The sequence below is a fragment of the Lynx canadensis genome, chromosome B2 (genome assembly GCF_007474595.2).
Source record: "Lynx canadensis isolate LIC74 chromosome B2, mLynCan4.pri.v2, whole genome shotgun sequence".
Taxonomy (NCBI): domain Eukaryota; kingdom Metazoa; phylum Chordata; class Mammalia; order Carnivora; family Felidae; genus Lynx; species Lynx canadensis.
Genome location: NC_044307.1, coordinates 96,845,096 through 96,867,634, shown reverse-complemented (window position 1 = coordinate 96,867,634; position 22,539 = coordinate 96,845,096). Strand labels below are relative to the sequence as shown.

Genomic DNA, 22,539 nt, shown 5'->3' with positions numbered 1-22,539 from the left:
TCGGATAAGCGTCAACTTCGGCTAAGGTCATGATCTTGCAGTTCGTGAGTTCGAGCCCCACATCGGGCTCTGTGCTGACAGCTCAGAGCCTGGAGCCTGCTTCGGATTCTGTGTCTCCCGCTCTCTCTGCCCCTCTCCCACTTGCACTCTGTCTGTCTCTCCAAATCAAAAATAAAAATAAACATAAAAAAATTTTTTTTGAAAACATAATAGAGCTGCAGATTTTCTTTTCAAATGGTTAAATAGTATTAAATTGAGTACATACTATAATGTATTTAATCAGGTTGTTTCTGGTATTTTGCTATTATGAGCAATGCCGTAATATAGTTTTCTTTTATGTTTACATTTTTACTACACTTGGAATTTATTTTGGAGTAAGGGGTGAAGTAGGAATACAAATTTGTTTTTTTCTAGGTGGTTATCAAGTCCTAACACAATTTGCTGAATAATTCATGTTTACAATTGATTTGAAATGCCTCCTTTATCACATACAAACATTTTATAGGTGTTTGAGTAAGTTTCTGGAGTTTCTCTTCTGTTTTATGTATATCACTCTAGGGCTGTTCCTCTTATTATTTTTTTTTTCAGAGTTTTTGTGACCTTTATTTCTTGTTTATTTTTCATGTGGCCTATGGAAAATAGTTCCAGATTGTCTATTTCCCCCAAAGCTTCAAGTGACTATTGAAGACTTGGAGCATGGCTAATGTCACTAAAAAGCCAATTTTAAATTTTTTTTTATTTTAATTAAAACTTAGTTACATGTGACTAGTGGCTACTGTGTTGGACAGTGTGGTTCTAACAGATTCTTATTTGTATATAGAAACATGACTGATTTCTGAACATTAATTCTGTACCCAGCCACCTTCCTTAATTCTTCTGTTCTTCTTTTTGTGATTGAAGTATAGTTAACACACAATGATTACATTAGGTTCAGATGTATGATATAATAGTTCACCAAGTTTATATGTTATATCCTGCTCACCATAAGTGTGGCCACTGTCTGTCACCATAGAATGCTATTGCAATACTACTGACTGTATTCCCTACATTGTACCTTTCATCCTGTGGCTTATTCATTTCGTAACTGGAAGCCTGTATCTCCCGCTTCCCTCCACCCATTCTCCTGACCCCCTCCCCTCCGGCAACAATCCACTCTCTATATTTATGGGTCTGTTTCTGTTCTTTGTTTATTGTTGTACTCATTTTGTTTTTTTAGATTCCACATATAAGTGAAGCCATATGGTATTTGTCTTTCTCTATTTCACTTAGCATAACACCTTCTCAGTCCATCTATGTTGCAGAAAAGGGCAAGATTTCATCCTTTTTATGGCTGCGTAATATTCCATTGTATATATGTACTACATCTTTATCCATTCATCCATCGATGGACACGAGTTGCTTCCATATCTTGGCTATTGTAAATAATGCTGCAATAAACATAGGGGTGCATATGTCTTTTCAAATTAGTGTTTTCATTTTCTTTGGGTAAATACCCAGTAGTGGGATTACTGGGTTGTATAGTATTTCTATTTTCAATTTTATGATGAACCTCCATATTGTTTCCCATGTTGGCTGCACTCAGTTATTCTATTATTCAGAATAATTTCTTGGGGCGCCTGGGTGGCGCAGTCGGTTAAGCGTCCGACTTCAGCCAGGTCACGATCTCGCGGTCTGTGAGTTCGAGCCCCGCGTCGGGCTCTGGGCTGGTGGCTCAGAGCCTGGAGCCTGTTTCCGATTCTGTGTCTCCCTCTCTCTCTGCCCCTCCCCCGTTCATGTTCTGTCTCTCTCTGTCCCAAAAATAAATAAACGTTGAAAAAAAAATTAAAAAAAAAAAAAAAAAAAGAATAATTTCTTGGTTGATTCTCTTGGGTTTTCCAAGCATGCAATTATGTAATCTGAAAGTGATAATTTTACCTCTTTCCTTCCAGTTATCTTGAGAAAGAGACCAAGCACAAGTGTGAGCAGGGGAGAGGCAGAGAGAGAGAGAGAGAGAGAGAGACAGAGAGAGGGAGAGAATCCCAGTCGGGCTCTGTGCTGTCAGCAGATGCTCGAACCCACGAACTGTGAGATCATGACTGAGCCAAAACCAAGAGTTGGATATTTACCTGACTGAGCCACCCAGGCACTCCATCTTTTAGTTTAAAGGAAACAGTGGTACACTGACAACTTCATGGTATCAATTAATTCAGCAAACTTTAGTTGTCTTCTAAATGTTAGATACTGGAGAATACAAAATAATTAAGATGTATTCGTTGTCTTCAAGAATTTGTAGTATGGTGATAGGAATATCTCATAGAGAAGTATAATACAGTATAATAAAACCTATAATAGAGATCTACAAGATTTTTGGCCAGTGCAATGGCATGAAAGTGCCTTAAGTGTGCTTGTGTTTATGTGTGTGTGCACAGGCACGAGCAAGGGAAGACTTTTGGAAAGAGCATGCTGAGGCCAAGTCTTAAAGAATTAGCTGGAATTAATCAGACGAAAGGTAGAAGAGGACCCAAAGAAGACATATAGATGGCAAACATACACATGAAAAGATGCTCAACATCACTCATCTTCACTAATGCAAATCAAAACCACACTGAGGGATCACCTCACATCTGTTAGAATATGACAAGAAGTAACAGGTGTTGGGGGGAATGTGGAGAAAAAGGAAGCCTCATACTCTTTTGATGGGAACGTAAATTGGTTCAGCCACAGTGGAAAACAGTGCGGAGGTTCCTCAAAAAATTAAGACTAGAAATATTGTACGATTCAGTAATTCCACTACTGGGTATTTACATAAAGAAAAAGAAAACACTAATTCGAAAAGATATATGCACCTCTGTTTATTGCAGCGTTGTTTACAATAGCCAAGATATGGAAGCAACTTAAGTGTCCATCCATAAATGAATGGATAAAGAAGATACGGTGCATAGACACACACACACACACACACACACACACACACGGGGATATTACTTGGCCATAAAAAAGAATGAGATCTTGCCATTCACAACAACATGGATGGACTTAGAAGGTATTATGCTAAGTGAAATGAATCAGGTAGATAAAGACAAATACCATGTGATTTCACTTTATGTGGAATCTAAAACACAAGCAAAGAAAAAGCAGAACAGACCCATAAGTACAGAGAACAAACTGATGCCTACAAGAAGAGGGGAATGGGGGAACAGGCAAAATGAGTGAATGACAGTAGGAGATACAGGCTTTTAGTTATGAAATGAATAAGTCATGGGGTTGAAAGCTACAACACAGGGAATATAGTCAATGCTATTGTAATAGTGTTATATGGTGACAGACAATAGCTACACTTGTGAGCAGAGCACAACATATAAACTTCCTGAATTGCTGTGGTGGACACCTGAAACTAATGTAACATTGTGTGTCAACTATAATTTAAAAAGACGGAAGAGGAGATATGAATTTCAGACTGAGAAGACAGTAACTTATCTATAAATATTTTAATATTGTTTTTCTCTTGACTTATTAAAAATGTTTACTCTTTAGATATGGTTACAGGCATTTGCGCACATATTTATACAACATATTGATCAAACATATTTTTTTTTTAATTTTTTTTAATTTTTTTTATTTTTTTAAAAAAAAATTTTTTTTTCAACGTTTATTTATTTTTGAGACAGAGAGAGACAGAGCATGAACGGGGGAGGGGCAGAGAGAGAGGGAGACACAGAGTCGGAAACAGGCTCCAGGCTCTGAGCCATCAGCCCAGAGCCCGACGCGGGGCTCGAACTCCCGGACCGCGAGATCGTGACCTGGCTGAAGTCGGACGCTTAACCGACTACGCCACCCAGGCGCCCCTGATCAAACATATTTTGAAACTTCATTTATGTTTGGAAAGTGTGAGGGCTTTCATAAAAATAACACATGATAAAAGTTAAAATGTTACTTTCCACTAATGTTTAAGTTGCCTGCCTGTAATGGTAATAATACAATTTAGCTGTTAGACTAATTCCAAAGTTAATTCCAATTCCAAAGTTAATTCTATAGTAGTCCTAGTTTCTTTGCTAGTAATTCTTTCACAGTGGCAGTTCATTAAGCCTCAAAATGTATAATCCTTTCCTAGTGGAAGTGCTCTAATACCAAGTGTTTTATGTCCCATACAGAGCCAGTGGGATAAGTTTAAATGCCCTTGGAAACTCTCGACTAAATTGTTTCTTCTAGAAATGTTGAAATTCTAATTAATCACTCACTGTCAAACAAAAAACAAAACAAACCAAAAATGGGTGTTGACACTCTTTGATACATAATGGTACTTCTTTCTCTCCCCCAAACATTACCTGTATTATGATGATAAAATCTCCACTATTGTAAAGGTCTAAGTCAAGACAGCAATTTGCCAAATGATCACTTTATCAAATTATATACACCCATTTTGTTTATACTGATTGCTCACAGTTTATACCAATTTATATTTTGCTGAGGCCTCACTGTTTAATGCATTTAGAGAATGAGCACATCAGTGTCAAGAGTTTTGTAAACGTCCACTAAATAGAAGCACAAAAGGCCGTGGAATAGATTGAAAAATGGTAAATATGCATCAAATTTGGTGAGTTAATCTTACATTTCTTTATAGTGATCTTTCTGGGCGATGTGGAAGGTTTTGCCTTTCCTGGGAACTAGTTTTTTTCCTCTGTAAATTATTACCTAATGTAACTTATATAAATGTTTCTTTTACTTTTTATGGAAATGCTAATTTAACAGGCATCTCATTTTTGGCACACTGGCACAGTTCTAGAACACTCAGCTTCCTTTTTTAGAAATGTTTGTTTGTTTTGGGGGGGCAGGGGGAGACAGAGAGACAGAGAGACAGAAAGAACGAGCCGGGGAGGGGCAGAGAGAGAGAGGGAGGCAGAGAATCTGAAGCAGGCTCCAGGCTCTGAGCTGTCGGCACAGAGCCCAACGTGGGGCTTGAACCCATGAACCACGAGATTGTGACCTGAGCTGAAGGTGGACACTCAACCAACTGAGCCACCCAGGTGGTCCTAGAACACTCAACTTACCCTAAGATGTAGCTGAAGTTGTTATGCATCTGAGAAGAGTGAATGAGGACACAAAATGTGAGAGCACTTCAGGCCCAATTGCTTCATGCGCTACCTGAAGCTCTTCCTTCAGCTCCCATTCAAAAAAGACCAGTGCACTAACAATACGTCAGTGACTGGTATATACTGAAATAGGTTGCTATGCTTCATTAGCTTTCTACCCCAAATTTCAATGGCTTAAAACAACAAAAGTCTTAAAAGGTTTTTATTTTTTGCTCATGCTACCCGTCCACTGGGTTGACAGAGGAGCTCTACTAACTTTAGTCATTCAGGGACTCAGGCTGATAGAGCAGCCACCATTTTGGACATTGCTGGAGAGAAAAGAGAACTCTGGAGGGTACCAAGTGACAAACTCTGTCCCAGACACATGGTACTTCCAGTCACAGTGCATTTACTGAAACTAGGCATGTGTTCGCACTTAACCACAGGAGGGTCTGAGAGTAGAGAGAACTGGAAATATTTGGCACACAACATTAATGATTACCACAATTGTATTGAAAAGGTATTGACTCGCTGGGTTGTGTACCTGAAGCTAGTATTGTACTGTATGTTGGCTAACTAGAATTAAAATAAAAACTTAAAAAAAACAACAACAACAACAGAAAATGTGTTGAAGAGCAGTTTTTGCAAGAGCAGAGATGACCTCAGCAGAAATGGAAAAACAAGGTGAACAGTGCTGGGTCACAGTGTTGGCTATTCCATGATTGTTGATACTTCTCTTTCCTAAAACTGTTTTCTAATTCAATTTGCTTCAACTCAATTAGGTTCAATTCAACAAATATTTAATAAATGCCTTAGAGTGTGAGACACCTGGCTATACAAAGGTGGGCAGAAGCAAAACTGTAGGTATCACTATTTTTTTTGAACTCAGGCTATGTTGGGGGTTGCCTTAAGAGAAACTAACAAAGCTTTGACAACGAGGCTAAATCAGACCTAATTATATAGAGGCAGTAGACTATAGTAATAGTGTGGACAGGTACTGAGTTAATTGGTATATTTTTAAAAGTTAGATGCCTTCTTCATACCATTTACTAAAATATATTACAGATACATTTGACATATGACACCAAAGGCAAAAGCCACAAAAGCAAAAATTGATAAATTAGACTTCATCAAAATAAAAAACTTCACTGCTTCTAAGAAAACCATCAAGAACATGAAAAGACAACTCACAGAATGGGAAAAGTTTTTCACAAGTCATATGTCTGATAAGGGATTTCTATCAAAAATATGTTTTAAAAAAACCCTCAAATTCAGCAATAAAAGGACAACCTAATTTTAGAATGAGCAAAAGATAGGAACAGACTTTTGCAAACAAACAAGTAAAATATATATAGTAAAACCTTGGATTGTGAGTAACTTGTTCTGTGAGTGTTCCACAAGACGAGCAAACATTTCTAATAAATTTTAACTTGATAAATGAGCGATGGCTTGCAATACAAGTAGTATGTGATGCCGAACGTCACATGATCACAAATGAACCAATGGTTCTTGAAATTTGCCTTGATATCCAAGTGCTTTGGATTACAAACATGTTTCTGGAATGAATTATGCTCGCAAACCAAGGTTTCACTGTATATGAAATTGTCCAGTAAGCACATGAAAAGATACTCAATGTCATTAGTCATCAGAGAAATGCAAATCAAAACTACAGAGAGATACCAGTTCACACTCACTGGGTTGACTATGATAAAAAAGATAGACAATAACAAGTGTTGACAAAGGCGTAGAGAAATTGGAACCCTTGTACATTGCTGGTGGGAATGTAAAATGATGCAGCCACTTTGGAAAACAGTTGGGCAGTTCCTCAAACTTACATACAGAGTTACCATATGACCCATCAATTCTACACTTAGGTATATATTCAAGCAAAACGAAAACACATTCACACAAATACTCATACATGAATGTTTATAGCAACATTCATCCCAAAAAATGGAAACAGTCCAAGTGTCCATCCAACTGATGAATAGACAAAATGTAATATGTTTTTACACATGGCATATTATTCAGCCATAAAAATCAATGATAGTGATACATGTTTCAACACACATAAACCTTGAAAACATTATGTTAAATAAAAGAAGCCTCACACAAAAGGTCACATATAGTACGATTCCATTGATACAAAATGTCTACAAAAGACAAATCCATAGAGACAGAAAATTAGTGGTTGCCAGGAGCTAGGGAGAGAATGGAATGGGATGTGACTACTTATGGGTGTGGGATTGATGAAACAGTTCTGGAACCTAGTGGTGATGGTGGCACAGCCATGTGAAATATGACACCAATTGTATTAATAAAACGCATATATCTACATCTGTATTTACATATACATACATCCTGATGGTGTAGATAACAAGTGATTTTTTACTCTTTTTGTGTCTTTTTCTGTTTTCTCTCTCGCCACCACCACGGAGAACATACATTACCTTTGTAACTTAAAAATGAAAACCTCCTGAAATCAGTTCAAATCAAATTCAAAAGCTGAGATCTTGCATTCTCCTAATAATCTTTTAAGTAACCCATGGCAGATTACATTCATATGAAATTCTAGAATAAACAAAACTAGGTTGTGTTGGGAAAAAAAAAATCTGAAGAACAATTGCCTCTGGAGGGGTGGGGGCAGGGACTAAGTAAAGTCATAATTTTCTGAGGTGACAATAAGGGTCTATATGTAGATGGGGATTGGGTTACGCAGGTGTATGCATTTTTCAAAAGTCAGGGCATCTACACTTAAGATTTGTGCATGTCATTGTAGAGTTTTACATTTAAAAAACCAATAAACAGGGGCGCCTGGGTGGCTCAGTCGGTTAAGCGTCCAACTTCAGCTCAAGTCACGATCTCACGGTCTGTGAGTTCGAGCCCCGCGTCGGGCTCTGGGCTGATGGCTCAGAGCCTGGAGCCTGCTTCCGATTCTGTGTCTCCCTCTCTCTCTGCCCCCTCCCCCCCGTTCATGCTCTGTCTCTCTCTGTCTCAAAAATAACGTTAAAAAATAAAAAATAGGGGCGCCTGGGTGGCGCAGTCGGTTAAGCGTCCGACTTCGGCCAGGTCACGATCTCGCGGTCCGGGAGTTCGAGCCCCGCGTCGGGCTCTGGGCTGATGGCTCAGAGCCTGGAGCCTGTTTCCAATTCTGTGTCTCCCTCTCTCTCTGCCCCTCCCCTGTTCATGCTCTGTCTCTCTCTGTCCCAAAAATAAATAAACGTTGGAAAAAAAAAATAAATAAAAAATAAAAAATAAAAAATCAATAAACAAATACTGAACTCAAGTTAATGTTAGGTATGCTTAAGTATTCAGGGCAAAATGCAATTTGAGATACACATTTTAAAGATAAGGTAGATTAATGGATGAATAGAGAGAATAGCAGGATGGACACATGACAAAGAAAATATAGTAAAATGTCAATGGTAGAATCTAGGTGGTGGATGTGTGGGTGTTTGCTTTTATATTTGAAAGTTTTCATAATAAAACATGGGGGAAGAAGAGACCCGATATAAAGACGTCACTATTTAATATCCTTTTGACTCCCCAAACTCCATTTTACTTGTCTCTCTTCCCACTGTTAGGTATTTCCACTTGGTTGTGGAATTAATCTGCAGCCCCCACAGGTCATTCTTCCCTTCCTTGTTTTTAATAAGAGTGACAGCATTTCTTCTAGTCGTGGGCATTTCTCAGGATAAAAATCATGTTTCTTTCCCTCCTTTCTCTCATACCGTCTAATCCAGGCAAGCCTTACATTATAATTTTCATTTTATGGTATTTCACTTCTTTTCCCATTAGCACCACCTTAATTCTGCACCAATTACCTGCCATTTCCATGGAGAAATAGACTGGTATAGCTAAGAAAATAATTTGCATGTAATTTGATGCTCTACTTTTATATGCAGGCTATAAAATGGTTCTGAAAGAATACTGTATTAGACTTGGTTATTGTAAGTCTTAAAACTCCCACATTCTAGCCTCACTTCCTTTTAGTTTATATTCTAATGATTTGAAACCGGTTGGGGATGATTTACACACACATGTAAATCACAGAAATCAGAAAAATAAGACTTCTGTACTGTTTGGCTTCTATAGACAACTCGTCCTGCTAAATAAACTATGCTAAAGTCGTCAGTTACCATCTTGTCAGATATCTTACACCAGTTCTATCATGTTATTTTGCAGGTCCATTTTGCAAAATATTTATCTTGGAAAACACTTATCATTACATGCCCCATGGGTACTTCATTAACTTTTTTCCCCCTGATGGCTATACTAGCAGGCCGTTGGCAACATCAACCTTAAATTTTTCCCATTTTAAAATAATTGCAGTGAAGATGTAGCAATTTGGGGCCTCACTTATCTGTATCTATATATTGAAATGGAACAGAGTTTTAGTAGGAAGACCATGGCTCTGTCAGAAGCATTCCCTGCCCCCCAACGGGAATATGTAACAGCCGTATTTTTGAGAGACTTCATTGTTTTTTGTTTGTTTGCTTATTTTGAGAGAGACAGAGAAAGCGTGAGTGGGGCAGGGACAAAGAGAGGGGAAGAGAGAGAATCCCAAGCTGGCTCTGCTTGGGCTCGAACTCACAAACCCTGAGATCATGACCTAAGCCGAAATCAAGAGTTGGGACTCTTAACTGAACCCTGCAACATATTCTTTTAACAATAGAGCTTTTCTGGGAGCCTGGGTGGCTCAGTCAGTTAAGTGTCCAACTCCTGATTTTGGCTTAGGTCATGTGATCATGGTTCGTGGGTTCAAGCCCAGAGTCGGGCTCTGCAATGACAGTGGGGGGCAGGAGGACCTGCTTGGGATTCTCTCTCCCTCTCTGCCCCTCACCCACTTTTCTCTCCCTCTCTCTCTCAAAAATCAATAAACATTAAAAAGAGAAGAGTATGTTGGTACTGTTCTTCATTTGATTGGCAGAGCACAGGGGCCTTTTGAAGACCTTCAGTTCTTTGAACGTTGTTGGCCAATTCTCTATCAAAAAAAAAAAAAAAAGCTCATGGAAATTGCTTTAAAAATATGCAGGCCATTGGTTCTTCCTGATATTTTAAAGTCCATCCTTAGGGGAGCCAGATCATCAGGGAGCTATAGAACTGGTCTCTAGTACAAGTTTTCAGCAAATTGTTATTTGGTCATGTGCCATTAGTTTACCATGCATGCATTGATGTGTTGGTATTATCTACATGTATTGATAGTATCTACAGTTGACCCTTGCACAATGTGGGGCATTGGGCACTGACCCCATGTGTAACTTTTGACTCCCTCAAAACTTAACTACTTACAGCCTTACTGATAACATAAAGTTAACATGTATTTTTTTAATGTTATATGCACTATATACTATATTCTTAACAATGAAGCTAGACAAAATTTTATTAAGAAAATCACAAGGAATAGAAAATACACTGTACAGTACAGAGCTGTATTGTACTTATACAAAAAAAAATTCACACGTAAGTGGACCCATGCAGTTCAAACCTGTGTTGTTCAAGGGTCAACTGTGTAAGAAAATGACTTAAATTCCTAATTGTATGCATTTACTTATAGCTACAAATTATTGAGTGCTTACTCTATCAAGGCATCATGCGTCATTTAAATTTAATCCTTCCAAACATCCCTTGGAGTAAATATCATCTCTATTTTACAAGTCAGGATACAGGTTACACATCTTGTAAATGGCAATAATAGGGTTCAAACCCAAGTTTATTTGATTTTTAAATCAGTGGCCTTATCCATTAGGTAGCCTACAGGAAAATTCCCCACTATGTCATACTATATACCTTTAAGCATCTGTGTAAGTATCTTGAGGAGAACTTTTATTTTTGATTTTATTCCTGGTTTTATTCTTTTTCGTTACTTTCATCGTCATACTTATTTCCTCAACTATTTACTTTTATGCCATTGTAATAATGTTTTTAATAAATTGCCTAAAATCCTTTTGGACTTATATCCCACTGAGGTGTGAAGAAAAAGAAATGAAAAAAATAACTTACTGAGATCCTCCAATAATTACTTTTATTTCATGTTGGCTGGGTTTTTCTCATGTTATTAAATTTTCAGGTTTATGTTTTAGTGTACACGCTGCTTGAGTTATGAAATGACTGAGGAAAACCTGCTTTAAACTGTTCTCTGGCGCTTCTTACCACAATGAACAAATTTTAGCCTAGGCTTGCACAGTCAGTACCTATTTAGCCTCAGTATAGATAATCAGATGTTTGCAGAAAGAGAGGGAGTTAAAAGTAGTTAATGAATGAAAGTTATGGTGGAAATTCCATTAGCTTGCTCCTGTCCTTGACTGGAACAGGGTATGACACAGTCTGCAGGATCCCTGAGCTATACCAGCTCTCTTCACTGTCCTTCAGTCTAAAATCCTAAAGGTATTTCTTCTCTCCATTAGAAGGTACAGGTGATTTCCTAATGGGAGTCACCATTCTTTTTTTCTTGTCATTCTTAGAAGCTCCTCTTCCAAACCATGCTCCTTTCTAGCTGGCTCAAGGTCCTCCGTGTTCCTGATGACCTGGTAGCAAATGGCCAAAGAGAACATTCTGCCTCCCTGGTTTCAAGTGATTTTCTTGGGAATGCAACTTTCCCACTTGCTCCCTGGGCTCTTGGTGGCGTTGGGGTGCCAGGTTTTGTGATCTCATCACATTTTTTCATTCTAGCGATGCTTCTGTTGTTGAATCTAACTGTTCTTTGTTTTGCTGTGTTTGATCAGGGAACTCATCTTACACTTGTAGCCACCTTTGCCTTTCGGAATTGCTTTGCTGCTAACAATTTCAGGGTTTAATTAGCTGGGATACAGAAACCATTTCCCACTTAAATTCCCAGACAGTGATTTGGTAAAATGAGATCTCCTAGATTTAGGGTAAAGATGGAGGAGAAAGAAAAACAAATTAGGTATTATTTCATGCTAGTTGGGTATAATTATGTGAGAACACTCAACGTTTCACTTCCTTATTTCAGGATTCACATCATTAGTGCAGCTCAAGCAGAGATACACGAATAAGAGAGACAGGAATAGGAGAAACTGTATAAATATTCTTTGAAAAAAAAGTTATTTCAAATTATACACACATTGAAAAAAGACTAGGGCAAGGATTTATTATTTGCTTGCTTTTTACATCATATTAGCTCCTTCAGCTAAGATGGATTTCCCTCTTATAAAATAATGCAGTTCTCTCTCGTGAATTTCTTCCTCTTTCAGGGATTCAGAGTCAAGATTTGTAAGAAAACTAGTGGGCCTGGCACCGAAGGCTTTTATATAAAGTTTGTCCAATTGAGTATTTGGAAATGGAAGGATCCTGGGAGGAGAGAAAACTATTAATGAAAAGGTAACAGGCAGGTTAACTTTCTACCATGCCAACACTCCAGTGACTCTGCAGAAAGTTCTGCCACTTACATTTCCCCCTCATATAATTCATATTTAGAAAAGATTTCTTCCTTACTAAACAAAGTGAATTTATTAAAAAATAATTCAGCTTCTAGGGGCGCCTGGGTGGCTCAGTCGGTTAAGCGTCCGACTTCGGCTCAGGTCACGATCTCGTGGTCCGCAAGTTCGAGCCCCGCGTCGGGCTCTGGGCTGATGGCTCAGAGTCTGGAGCTTGCTTCCGACTCTGTGTCTCCCTCTCTCTCTATCCCTCCCCCGTTCATGCTGTGTCTCTCTCTGTCTCAAAAATAAATAAACATTAAAAAAAAAATTTTTTTTTTTAAAAAATAATTCAGCTTCTGACATATATGTATAGTAACATACAAATGACAAATTAGAAGACCTGATCAACACAAGATGACAATGGTGTTCTGGCAAAGACAAATCCAATGATGAAACTATACCAGGTAAATCTATTATTTTCATGAATATTTTCCCAATTTTTGAATACAGATTCTCATTAATGTCTCTTTGGGTTCAAGGGACTCAAAATAGAGAACACCTGTAAAGAAAGCCAAGAGGGCAAGGAAACCATAAGGAACAGAGAATCTGGGGTAAAGGGGAAGGCTATGGGCCTCCTCTCTTTGGCATCCTCACCAAATTATCCACAAGTTTTTCATACTGGGTATTTCTTGTGTATCTTGAAAGTTTCCCACTAAAGTCATGATCCACGACCAAGTTTCAAGTCCAAGATGGTCTCTCAAGGTTACAACAAATACTTCTGTGACACCAATGAGTTCATTTGTGATTGGTTAAATAGAAAAATGAAGTCAGTACAACGTGGAGTTGTTCTGGCTCCTTGGCATGGGGTTCTGGGAGAGCAGAAGTAAAATTTTCACCTTCAGCAAAAAAGGAGAAAGTTCTCAGTCATTGCAGCTCTATTTTTAGAGAAATAAAGAGTGTCTGCACCTGTGGTTTTCCCCAGAGAGGCATGCCCCCAGTCCTGCATGACTCTGGGCCCCAGCAGGTTGCACTTCCTCCAGTGCTCAGAGCTCCTCTTGTACCTCCTTTGTTCAGAATTCAGAAGCAAATACTCCCATTTTATTGTTTTTGTGCATTTTTAACATCTCCTGGGACAGCCTCCACCACATGTTCAACTACCTGTCTGCCTGGCTGTTCAGGTTGTCTCTGGAGGTACAAATTACACAGTTTTTATCAGCACTTTGGTTACAAAGATGTACAAGTTTTGAGAGGTTTATCCCTAAGCTTACTTTTACTCTAAGCTCTGTTCTTATTAATGAACATTTTTTCAGAATGCATCATTTTTCAGGAACATGTATCTTGTGTTAATGTAGAAATCCTGTACTTTACACTTAGTGGATACTTAATAAATGTTGACAGATGATTTATAATTAATTAACTATATCACAAGAATTTTAAGAAGTGAGTCCAAGGAATGACTGTGTTGACAATGAACCAAATTATAGGAATTTAGCAAGATCATCTGACTTCTCCAGACTACAAAATTTTCAAGTTATTTTAATTTGTATGCTATATGTATCACTACTGTTTTAGAGAAACAGAAGCTAACTTTTCAATTTCAAAGACTGATGAGCAATCATCCATTAGCTCTTGAAGTTGAATAACAGGAAACTGTACTTGTTTTTCAAACCACTTGGCAACTGTAAGAAGCTGCTGGTCACAAAATGCACGTCCGATAAACTGTAGTCCTACTGGCAGCCCTTGGTTTGAGAGTGCCACAGGGACACTCACCGCTGGCAATCCTGAAGAAAACAAGGAAACCCACGAATTGATTAATTCTTCATCGTAAGAAGTGGACTTCTGCTTCCCAGTGCTCGTAGGTACAAGACAGATGAGGTTAAAAAAATAACAAAAATTGTATGATATACGTGCTTCTGTACCTTCCTTTGCTCACTTAACAATATATCTCAGAGGGGCGCCTGAGTGGCTCAGTTGGTTAAGCATCTGACTTCAGCTTGGGTCATGATCTTCTGGTTCGTGACTTTGAGCCCCACATCAGGTTCTCTGCTGTCAATGCAGAGCTGGCTTTGGATCCTCAGTTCCCCTCTCTCTCTGCCCTTCCCCTGCTCACACACATGTGCTCTCTCTCTCTCAAAAATACACATTAAAAAAAAAAATATATATATATATATATGTATATACGTGTGTGTGAGTGTGTGTGTGTGTGTGTGTATCTTGGAAATCACTGTGTATCAGGTCACAAAGACTTCCTTCATTCCTTTTTATAGCTGCATAGCACTCCATTATGTGGTTTGTGCCATAATTTATTCACCTATCTTCAATGATTGGGCATCTGGGTTGTTTTCAGTATTCAGCTATTTCATACCATGCCCCGGTGAATTACCTTGTGTACATGTTTTTTAGTATTCTTGAAAGTTTCTCAGATGAAAAGGGATTGTTTCATCAAGTGATAAATGCATATGTAATTAGACATTGCCAAATTCCCCTCCAAAAAAGTTGTATTATTTTGAACTCCCATTGGCAAAATGCTTTTTCCCTGACAGACTTACTGATCGAGTATGTTGTTGAACTTTTGAATTTTGGCCAATTTGTTATATGAGAAATGGTAGCTCAGGGTAGTTTTAATTCCAGGTTTGGGGCAGAGAAAGTAAAAGATTCTGGGATATCTTGTTATGCCATAAAAGAGGAAGTTTTTAGGAAATTAATGGGCATAGGTCTAAGGGATATATGCAACTTGAAAGGGCTCTTGTTGGCCAAATTTGGGACAATTTGAACATCAAAACCAATAATGACAGTAACTCTTTACAATACATTGAATTGAAAAAAAGGGAAAGCTATTCTTTAGAGAAGACTGCCAGCTAATATATATAGAAACAGAAAAATCAACATTTTGTAATTCTCTAAGAAATAATTTAGGCAAGGATCATCAACAGATCTAAAACTGGGTTCAACATTATTGGGGCACCTGGGTGGCTCGGTCGGTTAAGTGCTGACTCTTAATTTTGGCTCAGGTCATGAGTGGTTCGTGAGATTGAGGCCCCCATGGGGCTCCGTGCATGGAGCCTGCTTGGGATTCTCTCTCTCTCTGCCCCTCCCCTGCTCATGCTTGCTCACTCTCTCTCTCAAAATAAATAAACTTAAAAAAAAAAAGATTGTTGGGGAATAGGATGTTCACGCAATCTCAAAGTATCAGCTCCCCAATTGGTTATAATTGATAAAAGGAACAATGTACCTTTACAAGGAAAACATCTGGCAATTTTCTCCTTAACCAAGGGATCAACTTAAAGTCTCTAAAAGTGGAACAAACTGACATGAACTGTTTCCTGACATGAAGAGTATATAGTATTTCTGCAACAGTTGTTTGACTCAACCGAATCATGAGGAAGCAATCTGACAAAACCAGATTATGGATGGGACATACTATAGGGCAAGTGCACTAGACTCTTCAAAAAAAAGTCAATGTCAATTAAAAAAAAAATTTAGAAGGTGGGGCATTTCTTATCAGAAACTATGCAAACCTGGGGCGCCTGGGTGGCGCAGTCGGTTAAGCGTCCGACTTCAGCCAGGTCACGATCTCGCGGTCCGTGAGTTCGAGCCCCGCGTCAGGCTCTGGGCTGATGGCTCAGAGCCTGGAGCCTGTTTCCGATTCTGTGTCTCCCTCTCTCTCTGCCCCTCCCCCGTTCTTGCTCTGTCTCTCTCTGTCCCAAAAATAAATAAAAACATTGAAAAAAAAATTAAAAAAAAAAAAAAAAAGAAACTATGCAGACCAGAAGAAAGTAGCATAACATTTTTTAAGTGCTAAAGAAATGTCAACCCCAAATCCTATATCCAGTGAACATAACCTTTAAACATGAAAGGAAACCAAGACATTCTTAGAAAGAAAGTGAAGAGAATTAGTTGCCAGCAGACTTACCCTAGAAGAAGAGCTAAAGGAATTTAAACAAAAAGGATATGATAAAATAAAGACTCTATATGCCAGTGAGAAATGAACATAGTAGATAAAAGTATGGGGAAATAGAACAGGCTTTCCTTTTCTTGAGTTTTCTACATTATGTTTGATGACTAAAACAAAAATTATAACACTGTCTGATGTAGCCCTAAAAAACAAAACAAAACAAAACAAAAACACCAAAAACATAGAGAACTAGGGATTGTTCTAGATTGTTTTAGATTACATTTGCTAGATAAGCAAATGTAATATATCAGGGGAAAAACAATTTTATAAAAGACATTTTTGGTACAATTGAGAAAATGTAAATATGGACTGTTTGGAATATTATTATATTCATGTTAGTTTTCCTAGATATGATAACGAAATTGTGGTTATGCAGGAGAATGTTTGTATTTTTAGAAGATTTATGCTAAAGTATTTAGGGGTGAAGTATCATGATGTTGAAACTTTCTTTCAAATTATTCAGCTAAAAAAAAGTGTGTGTGTGTGTGTGTGTGTATACAGAGAGAAAGAGAGGAAGGAGACATTAAATGAGGCAAAATGAATGAATCTAGGCAAAGGACATATGGGTACTCATTATACCATTCTTTCAACTTTTCCACAGGTTTGAAAATTTCCAAAGTAAAGTTAAAATTATGCTGTTAAGGGGACTGATTCTGAATATGCGTGTGCATGGTGGGTCAAGTGCATGCATGCCTAAACATTACACACACCACACACATACACACATACATGCACCCCTAAACATTCTAGAAGGACAAGCTGTTGCCTTCAGAGAACAATGTAGTTAGAATCTAAGTTAAAGACCAGATGCCAGTCTAAAAACCAGAACATTCCTAAAGGATCCTCACCTGCCATATTTACAGCCTGTGTAAAAATATCATCCTGGGCGCTTCGCGTCCTGTTGTCCTCTTTAATGAACTCCAGGTATGGCACCGCCTCACTCAAGGTGGTGGGGGTCAGCAAGACATCCACTCCAGAGTTAAAAACATTCACAAAATCATTAGCAATGAGCCGTCTCACTTTCTGTGCTTTGATGAAATAATTTGCATAGTTTCTGTGGAAAAAGAATAGGTGATATTTTAAGGATTTTTTTTTGTTATTTCTTTGAATCAATTTTCATGTATAAGGCTCGTTAAACAGTGACTGGATTCTTGACCTTTATAAGCAGGCACCGCTGAGATCCCTAACAACACACAAAAATGATTTTTGTTCAAGTGTGCTGTTATTCTAAAAATCTGTATCAGGAGCTTAATCAGAATTCACCGCTAGATACAATTCTACACATCTAATCACAAAATATTAACACTTCCATGGACATCCTTAAACCAGAACATTTATTTTCAGGTGAAAAAAAAAAAAATCAAGTGCATAGCAGTCAAATGACTTTTCCAAAGATTACATGGATTGGTGGTGGTAAAGGAAAGATCAGAACTTAGGTCTTTGGAGGCTTATTTGAATTTTACCCTCATCAAAATGTCTTATTTCACCTGTAGTATAATGATAACTCATTATTATAAGAATTTGAAATTTTTCAAAATTCTAATATGCCATCATAATTAGACACAAGGAGACAGGCTCTGGAAAGATAAACTGGAGTGTCTGCAATTCTGTATTTTATGGATAGGAACACCCCCCAGAATGGGAATCTGAAATTCATGAAAAGATGCTTACTCTACTGAAAAGATTAAGAATTAGCCAGCTACAAAAGTGACTATTAGTCAATCATGCAAAGAAAGGGAAAAATAAAGCACTCTTTAGATCCTCCTGAAGTGAATTAGAAAGGCTGGCAAAAGTACCATTTTTAAACTTCAGTTTTCTCACCTGTAAAAATGTATACAACTACTCCAGTCTTACTGGGGACCAAATACAATAAAGACAAAAATGTGCTATAAGAATCCTATAGGGGCAACTGGGTGGCTCAGTCAGTTGAGCATGCGACTTCGGCTCAGGTCATGATCTCATAGTTGGTGGGTTTGAGCCCCACGTTGGGCTCTGTACTGACAGCTCAGAGCCTGGAGCCTGCTTTGGATTCTGTGTCTCCCTCTCTCTCTCTGCCCCTCCCCTGCTCATGCTCTGTGTCTATCAAAAAATGAATAAACGTTAAAAAAAATTAAAAAAAAAAAGAAAACTAGGCAAAATAAAGCAACCATTTTCAGATACTACACAACAGGCATTCAAGAGAGGGAGTTCAGAACTGCCTGGAGGCAGTTTCCAGGCTTCAGCTCAAACGGGAGGAACCTATGCAAGTTTCAGGGGGCAGTTGTCAGAAAGTTAAAGAGACCAAGATTGGAAGTTCAGGGAGGCCAAGACAACTGGAACGTGTAGGGAAGAGTACTGAATAGGAAAAGTACCACACAGAGAGGGCTCAAGAGATCTGCAGTGAGCCCTCCAGTCTTTGGCTGAGTACTGATCTGTGCTTGTAGGAGATGAAATTCTCAAGCTGGGGAAAGAACCACTGAAAAATCAAACAATTCCAAGAGCTCATATAGGGCTAGAAATAGTGTGTGTTCCTAACAGCCAAAGTGGAAAGACTTCATAATACATGAGGCGTCTGGCAGAAGCTTCAAGGGTATTGCCTACAGTAGAGGTAAATTAACCTAAACTAAAGGCCATTCTGGACTCATCCTAGCAAAGCATTTTTAAAAGGAAGTCCTGAAAGGATCCAACAGATTCGAAATAACTACATCCCAGAACAAAGCCCAACACTGTTTAAAGGAATACAACAAAAATCCAGCAAATGAGAAGGTAAAGTCACAATGCCCAGTCATGCTAAAAAGCAGAAAATAAGACCCAAAAACTAGGGGGTAAAAACCAATCAATATAAAGACATCCAGAAATGACAGAAATGTTGGAATTAGCAGATGAGAACATTAAACCAGCTACTGTAAATATGTTCATATGTTCAAGAAGATAGAAGAAAACATGAAATGATGAAGGAATTGAAGAAATAAAACCTACTTGGAAGTTCTAGGAATGAAAAATACAAAATATAAAAACAACACTGGATGCGACAGCAGATGATCAGTGATTCTGAAGATATGAATAGAACCTATACAAAAAGAAGCATGCTGGGGTGCCTGGGTGGCTCAGTTGGTTAAACATCAGACTTCGGTTCAGGTCATGATCTCAGGGTTCGTGAGTTCAAGCCCTGTGTCAGGCTCTCTGCTGTCAGTGCAGAGTCAGCTTCAGATCCTCTGTCTCTGTCCCCCACCTCTGCCCTTCAACACACACTCTCTCTCAAAATAAACACTTTAAAAAAACAAAAACAAAAACAAAAACAAAAAGAAGTGCAAAGACTAAAAAAGAGAGAAAGAAACTAGGATGGAGCCACTAGTGCTCTTGGATGACGTCAAACAAATTAACACACATACAAATGGAGTCCCAGAAAAGGGGGAGAGCAGAAAAAATATTTTAAGAAATAATGGCCAAAATTTTTCCAAGTTTGATTAAAACTATAAACCCAAGAAGCTGATCCAAGAAGCTAAACAAACCCCTCAACAAGAAGAAATATGCAGAAAACCACACCAAGGGACATCACAGTCAAATTCCTGAAAACTAATGATAAAATCACCCACAGGTGGGAGGGGAAAAGGTTATACACAAAGGAATAAAGATAAGACTGACTACAGACTTCTGAGAAACTATGCAAGTCAAGAGACAACAGAACAAGATCTTTTAGGTACTGAAAGAAAAACTATCAATCTAGAATTTTATACTCAGAGAAAATATCTATCAAAATTAAAGGTAAAGTAAAGACTTTCACATATAAACAAAAGCTGAAAGAACTCCTTGCTAGCAGGATTGTACTACAAGAAATATTAAGGTTCTTTAGGCAGAAAGAAAATTACATCAGATGGATATTTGGATCCACACAAAGGAATAAAAAACACCAGAAATACTAAATATTTTGGCAAATATCAATGACTCTTTTTTTCCTTGTTTTAAATCTCTTTGAGAAAAAAGTTATTACTTAAAGAAAAATAAAAGAAGGCAGGAAAAGAGATTAAAAGAACAGAACAATTTCCAAAGCATAGGAGACTGTTAAAAACTGAGAACAAACTAAGGGTTGATGGGGGGTGGGAGGGAGGGGAGGGTGGGTGATGGGTATTGAGGAGGGCACCTTTTGTGATGAGCACTGGGTGTTGTATGGAAACCAATTTGACAATAAATTTCATATATTGAAAAAAAAAAGAACAGAACAATTTGAAGACAAATAGAAAAGAAAAGCAGATTTAAATGGGGTTCAAATATAAATAATTATTTTCATTAAAAATAAACCATGGATTCCTAATTCAATAAATTTGTGATTTTGAACACACGGTAGTAGAAGAATGACAAAACTGTAAACTGAGTTACCACATGAAGAAAAAAAAAATGTTAGGAATTGTTATAGTTCCTGGCACATAAATTGACTTTTAAAGATTAAAAAAAAGTACACCCAAATTCCATTTTTCCTATCACTCATGTCCATCTTCCCCTCACAAAACAAACGAACAAGCAAACAAAACCCCTCAAAACAAAAAAGGTGACTTAAATGCCTGAACTCAAAAGACAGGGATACCAGCAGAAATTCTCACGTCCTTTTGTCAATACTCCCAACTGGTGACCATGGAAGAAGCTTTCAAACTCCTCTCCATCAGTTTCTTTTCATACTGTTACAGTGATCTATACAGTCTATCAACTTGTGCCCTGAGATATACAATTTGAGTCTCATCAGTTAGTGCCAAATGTAACATCTTCAGCTTCATAAAAGTCTTTGCTTAGAAAATTTCTCAGCAGTATTTCACTTTCTTTTCCTACTCTCAAATCATTACAATCATCTGGTCAATATGGAAAAGAGTCTTTTATTTTTGTGTTTTTTTAAGTTTTTATTTTAATTCCAGTTAATTACCATACAGTATTATATTAATTTCAGGTGTACAATACAGTGATTCAACACTTACATAAATCACCTGATGCTCATCACGACAAGTGCACTCTTTAATCCCCATCACCTAATTTATCCATCACTCCACTTACCTCCCTCTGGTAACCATCAGTTCGTTTTCTATAATTAAGAATCTGTTTCTTGGTTTGTCTATCTTTCCCCCCACCCTTGCTCATTTGTTTTGTTTCTTAAATTCCACACAAGAGTGAAATCATAGGGTATTTGGCTTTCTCTGACTGATTTTCACATAACATACTCTCTAACTCCATCTATCTTGTGGCAAATGGCAAGATTTCATTCTTTTTTATGACTAAATAATATTCCATGGTGTGTGTGTGTGTGTGTGTGTGTGTGTATCACATCTTCTTTATCCATTTATCAACTGATGGAAACTTGAGCTGCTTCCATATCTTGGCTATTGTAAATAGCACTGCTGTAAACATAGGGGGATGTGTATCCTTTTGAATTAGTGTTTCAGTATTCTTTGGGGAAATACCTAGTAGTACAATTGCTGGTTAGTAGGGTAGTTCTATTTTTAACTTTTTGAGGAAACTCCATACTGTTTTCCAGAGTGGCTGCATCAGTTTGCACTCCCAGCAATGGTGTAAGAGGGTTCTTTTTTCTCTACATCCTCACCAACACCTGTTGTCTCTTGTATTTTATCCATTCTGATAACTGTGAGGTAATATCACATTGTAGTTTTGATTTGCAGGAAAAGGGTCTTTTAACATGGAACATAACCAAACATCTTTAGGTTTTTTTTGTTTGTTTTCAGCTTTATTTGAGAGGTAGTTGACATATTAAAATTATGTATTTTTAGGGTGTACAATATGATAATTGGATATATGTATATATTGTGAAATGATTTCCACAATAAGGTTAGTTAACACATCTATCACCTTACATAATTACAATGTGTGTGTGTGTGTGTGTGTGTGTGTGTGTGTGTGTGTGTCTGTGTGGTAATAACATCTAAGATCTATGCTCTTAGCAATTTTCAAAGACATAATACAGTACTGTTAACTATAATAACTATGCTGTGTATTATATCCCCGGAACTTATTCATCTTATCACTGCAAGTTTGTACCCTTGACTAACATCTCCCCATTTCCCCTAGGCCCAGACCCAGGCAACCACCATTCTACTTTCTGTTTCTAGGAGTTTGGCTTTTTTTTTAAATTCTATGTATATGTGAGATCATATAGTATTTGCCTTTCTCTGACTTGTTT

General features: G+C 37.8%; 1 protein-coding gene across 1 annotated transcript in view; it reads right to left on the bottom strand.

The window, feature by feature from the left end:
• Window positions 1–13,539: 13,539 nt before the first annotated feature.
• Window positions 13,540–22,539, bottom strand: part of QRSL1 (glutaminyl-tRNA amidotransferase subunit QRSL1) — a 35,807-nt gene continuing 26,807 nt past the window's right edge. The window contains exons 10-11 of the mRNA XM_030316054.1: window positions 17,231–17,436; window positions 13,540–14,208 (exon numbers count right to left, since the gene is read on the bottom strand). Coding sequence (XP_030171914.1) covers window positions 13,988–14,208; window positions 17,231–17,436 — 427 coding nt within the window. The 3' untranslated portion in view covers window positions 13,540–13,987. The remainder of the gene's footprint in view (window positions 14,209–17,230; window positions 17,437–22,539) is intronic.